This window comes from Carlito syrichta, unplaced genomic scaffold (assembly GCF_000164805.1).
Source record: "Carlito syrichta isolate Samal-C Ts95f unplaced genomic scaffold, Tarsius_syrichta-2.0.1 Scaffold304602, whole genome shotgun sequence".
NCBI lineage: Eukaryota > Metazoa > Chordata > Mammalia > Primates > Tarsiidae > Carlito > Carlito syrichta.
The window spans coordinates 155,022-159,882 of record NW_007248698.1 but is presented as its reverse complement, the minus strand read 5'-3'; the positions used below and the strand labels follow the sequence as shown (position 1 = coordinate 159,882).

General features: G+C 48.4%; 1 protein-coding gene across 1 annotated transcript in view; it reads left to right on the top strand.

The window, feature by feature from the left end:
- Window positions 1-4,861, top strand: part of LOC103262760 (keratin, type II cytoskeletal 6A-like) — a 5,345-nt gene extending 484 nt beyond the window's left edge. Inside the window, exons 1-9 of the mRNA XM_021713557.1 lie at window positions 1-53; window positions 941-1,155; window positions 1,747-1,807; window positions 1,966-2,061; window positions 2,184-2,348; window positions 2,886-3,011; window positions 3,876-4,096; window positions 4,303-4,337; window positions 4,450-4,861. The exon at window positions 1-53 is cut by the window's left edge and continues 484 nt beyond it. Of these exons, the coding sequence (XP_021569232.1) occupies window positions 1-53; window positions 941-1,155; window positions 1,747-1,807; window positions 1,966-2,061; window positions 2,184-2,348; window positions 2,886-3,011; window positions 3,876-4,096; window positions 4,303-4,337; window positions 4,450-4,700 (1,223 nt within the window). The 3' untranslated portion in view covers window positions 4,701-4,861. The remainder of the gene's footprint in view (window positions 54-940; window positions 1,156-1,746; window positions 1,808-1,965; window positions 2,062-2,183; window positions 2,349-2,885; window positions 3,012-3,875; window positions 4,097-4,302; window positions 4,338-4,449) is intronic.

The following is a 4,861-nucleotide window of genomic DNA, read 5'->3' as shown; positions in this document are numbered from 1 at the left end:
AGCGCGAGCAGATCAAGACCCTCAACAACCAGTTCGCCTCCTTCATCGACAAGGTGAGCCAGGAGGCCCTGACCTCCTCGGGCACCTCGAGTCCCCAGACCAGAGAAGCAGCAGCCTTCCTAAGTGGAGCCAGGAGGGAGGGAGAAGGGACAGACTAGCTCTCCAGGGGGACACTGGATGGCTCTGTGTAGACACAGGTTGCTGGTGATGGACACATACAACTGTGGAATCCCTTATGTGACCCTCAATCTGCCCGGGAGGAGCTGTGACTTTGATAACCTAAAAGTATAGAGATAAAGGAATAACGAATGTTAATGTTTACTCAGAAGTGTTTAAAGGATTGCAAAAAAATAAATAAATAAACAAATAAATAAAACAAGGCTAGTGGGAAAACTGCTCTGGGTTCTGGACACGAGAGAAAAAAGAATAAGAAAAGGATTGTCTGTTCAAAAGAAGAAAACAGATTCAGAGAAATATATAAAATCCACAAAAGAGTGAATTTATGTTAACAACAGAAGATGAACAACAGAGATGTTTTAGAAAATTCTCATTTACTAAATGGAAGTTAAACTAAACCCTAATTATATAACATCCATTCCAAGGTGTACCCTAAAATTAAAACTTGTAGAATGACAGAAAAATGCTATACTTAAACAATATTGGGGGTGATTTTTAAGAGACAGAGAGTGTTGAAAGTCACTGATATGCTCAAAACTTAGAGGCGGGGACACCTCGATGACATGGGGGGAATTCTCCAGTTAGTTTGTGAGGTGCAAAGGGAAAAAGGTTTGGGGGAGAAAAGTCCAGCCCTAGCCTCTACACATGCACTGTGACAGCCTAGGCCCATGGAGACCTCCCAGACTTGCTAGGAAATCTGGTAACACACACATCTTCCCCTCCTTCCATCAGCTGGCCAGTAACCATCTTTTCTCCCCTCCAGGTGCGATTCCTGGAGCAGCAGAACAAGGTCCTGGACACCAAGTGGACCCTGCTGCAGGAGCAGGGCACCAAGACCGTGAGGCAGAGCCTGGAGCCTTTGCTCGAGGAGTACATCAACAACCTCAGGAGGCAGCTGGACAGCGTCCTCGGGGAGAGAGGCCGCCTGGACGCCCAGCTCAGAGGCATGCAGGACACAGTGGAGGACTTCAAGAATAAGTGAGTTAGAGAGGAGTGGGTCAGGGTGCAGTGGCTCCCACCTGTAATCCCAGCACTTTGGGAGGCTGAGGTGGGAGGACTGCTTGAGCCCAGCAGTTCAAGACCAGCCTAGGCAACATAATGAGACCTCACCTCACAAAAACAAAACAGAACAAACAAAAAACTAGCCAGATGTGGTTGCACATGACTGTAGTCCTAGCTACTCAGGAGGCTGAGGCAGGAGGATCAGTTAAACCTAGGCATGTGAGGTTGTAGTGAGCCATGATTATGCCACCGCACTCCAACCTGGGCAACAGAATGAAACCCCAACTCAAAAACAAAACATATAGGCAACCAGGTTGAGATGTGAGCATGATTCCTAGCAAAACTTGACTATGGAAATTGAAAATAATAAATTATTGCCTAAGAGACAATCTGGAAAAAAAAAAGGAGGGGGGCATACGGGTGAATGAGGAAGAATAAAAAATAATAGGTATAATAAAAATTCTCTTTTCAGCTTTTTGTGGCATTAAGTTCAATTTGGATATATTCTGTTTATGGAAATAATAATTCTCAACTGGCATAATTGTGTACAACTTCTTTTATGTCTAGATATGAAGATGAAATTAACAAGCGCACAGCAGCTGAGAATGAATTTGTGACTCTGAAGAAGGTGAGCTGATTAAGTCAGGTGTTCAAATTTGTTTAATGAAGAAGAGAAATGACTGTTTCCCTGCTCGCACGTGAGAAGACAGTTGGTGGGTAGACTGAAAGCTGGGTAGATTGGGAAGGAGGGCTCAGCTGACTCCAAGGTGTCGGCTCTTTCCCCAGGACGTGGATGCTACCTACATGAATAAAGTTGAACTGCAAGCCAAGACAGACTCCCTGACAGATGAGATCAACTTCCTGAGAGCCTTCTACGACGCTGTAAGCATCTCCAGCCTCCTTATACTTACTCTGAGGGGGCTTGCCAAGGGGGAAGATCCTGGTGTTGGGCACCTCTGCAAACTTCACAGGACAAGATGGTCTTATGATGTTCTGTTCTACAGGAGCTGTCCCAGATGCAAACCCACATCTCAGACACCTCCGTGGTGCTCTCCATGGACAACAACCGTAGCCTGGACCTGGACAGCATCATCGCCGAGGTCAAATCCCAATATGAGGCGATTGCTCAGAGGAGCCGGGATGAGGCTGAGTCCTGGTACCAGACCAAGGTGAGCAGGGAGTTGACAGCTACTGAGGAGTCCCTGTATCCCACCTTGAATATGAGGCGATTACAGACTTCATTGGGGAAGTCTACTGATGGGAAGCTGGAGTCCTCTTACTAAACGTGTATACTGCACTGTTGGAGTGGACAAGTTACAGAAATTGTTCCCAAATCTAGAACTCAAATGAAGAAAGGAAAGTTGCTATAGATAAAGACGTAGTAACGTTTGCTTTTACCTACACCCCAAATGCTGACTCTCAGAAAGAGTACAAAACATTGCTAGTCCTTAAGGACACTAGACCCTCAGTGGTCCCATAATAAGGATCATCTGTGATTTGGTTTTATAATATCTATCAAGTGAAACATCAAGTTTTCCAGTAAAGCCTCGAGGAGAAGCCATCAGATTCAGGTGTAACACATGCCTGATTCAGAAGTGAATGTCATTATTTCCATGTATAAACTCATAGACACTGTCTCTCTCTCTCTCTCTCTCTCTCTCTCTCTTTCTCTCTCTCACTCTCGCTCTCTCTACTGCCAACTACAGTATGAGGAACTGCAGGTCACAGCAGGCAGACATGGGGACAACCTGCGCAACACCAAGCAGGAGATTGCAGAGATCAACCGCATGATCCAGAGGCTGAGATCTGAGATCGACCACGTCAAGAAGCAGGTACGGTGGAGGGCAGTGGTGAAGAAGAGCATCATCTTGTTACTCCATCAGGCAGTCATCAACTAGGATTTGGGGGAAATATTGGGAAGGAAAAAAAACACCAGGGAGAGGAGAACATGCAGTTCCTATACTCAGTAAGAACATGCTGGTTGGGAGACATGGATTCCATCCAAGAGCATGATGGCATTACCTGGAGAGAGTCCATCCTACATCATCAGAGCTGTAAAAATATCATCCATAGGCATTGGAAGGGAACATATCAGATTGACTTGGGAATTGCAAAGGAGCAGGTTGGAAGAGATGTCCGTTCAGGGAGTGCGAGAAATGTTCCTGCAAATCTGTTTGAGAGTCAAGGTGACAGAGTGGAACAGGAGTGTGAGACAGGAAAATGTGGCACAAGTGAGTAAGAGACTCTGAGGCGGGAGGAAGTCAAGAGGTCTACAGTTCCATGTGAAAACTCATCACCTCAATTGAAGATGTCTGTATGCTACTTACGTGTGTCAGCTCTCGTGACATCCACACGCAGTCACCAAAGATGGTCCTAGTTTGACTTTGGAGACAACACTAAAACCAAACCAGTGGGTTCATTTCTTCTAATGCTCCAGGTATTGTGTCCACTGTAGTGCATTCTGTCAGTCATTACCTGTGTCTTCATGCAGAGGGGTTAACAAAAAGGGGTCTAGGATTTTATTACTTGCCCTCAGACATAACAAAATTTGAAGACGGTGAAATGGCTAGACAGGAGACAGAGTTCCTTCTCCATCATTCTGAGCTCCTGAAATATCACTGGGTTAGAAGAAGAAGCAGGACTAATGTGCTATGGAAGTACAGACTACACATTCATTCTATTGCTTTCCCCGGCAGTGCGCCAACCTGCAGGCCGCCATTGCCGATGCTGAGCAGCGCGGGGAGATGGCCCTCAAGGATGCCAAGGGCAAGCTGGAAGGGCTGGAGGACGCCCTGCAGAAGGCCAAGCAGGACATGGCACGGCTGCTGAAGGACTACCAGGAGCTGATGAACGTCAAGCTGGCCCTGGACGTGGAGATCGCCACCTACCGCAAGCTGCTGGAGGGCGAGGAGTGCAGGTGGGTCACTGACACGACCTCATCACACACCCCAGTCCATCTTCAAGGTGTCTGGCCCCAAGCACAGCCTCAAAGTACACTAGCCAAGACCACCATTGCTCTCTTTGGAAAATGACTGAAAGAGCAGTTTCCCGTGGGCCCTTCCCCACGCGGATCCAGGGAATGACTCCCTGAGGTCTCACGCTCCCTGTGTTCCTCTCCCGCAGGCTGAACGGCGAAGGCGTTGGACCAGTCAACATCTGTAAGTACCTTTGCTTGCCTTTCTCCCCTGCCCTCATACTCTTCTGACCAGGCTCAGGCTGACAGAAGGAGCTCACTGTGTCTTCTTATGTTCTATCCCCTCCCCTCCACAGCTGTGACGCAGTCCACTGTCTCCAGTGGCTACGGCGGCTCCAGTGGTGTCAGTGGTGGCTTAGGCCTGGGTGGAGGCAGCAGCTATTCCTATGGCAGTGGCTTCTCTTATGGAAGTGGTCGGGGGCTCGGAGGTGGCTTCAGTTCTAGCAGTGGCAGAGGCATGGGCAGTGGCCTCAACTCCGTGGGAAGCAGCAGTTCCTCCATCAAATACACCACCACCTCCTCCAGCAGGAAGAGCTACAAGCACTGAGGTCCTGCCACCAGCTTTCGGTCCCACAGTCCTCAGGCCCCTCTCTGGCCTGGCCGCAGAGTCCCCTCCTTGGTTGCTTGTCCTCTCCCAGTCTCCAGTCTCTGCTGTTGTCTGAGTTGGAGCTGAGCGTGCTGGGGGCCCTCTGTTCTCTCATCAATACC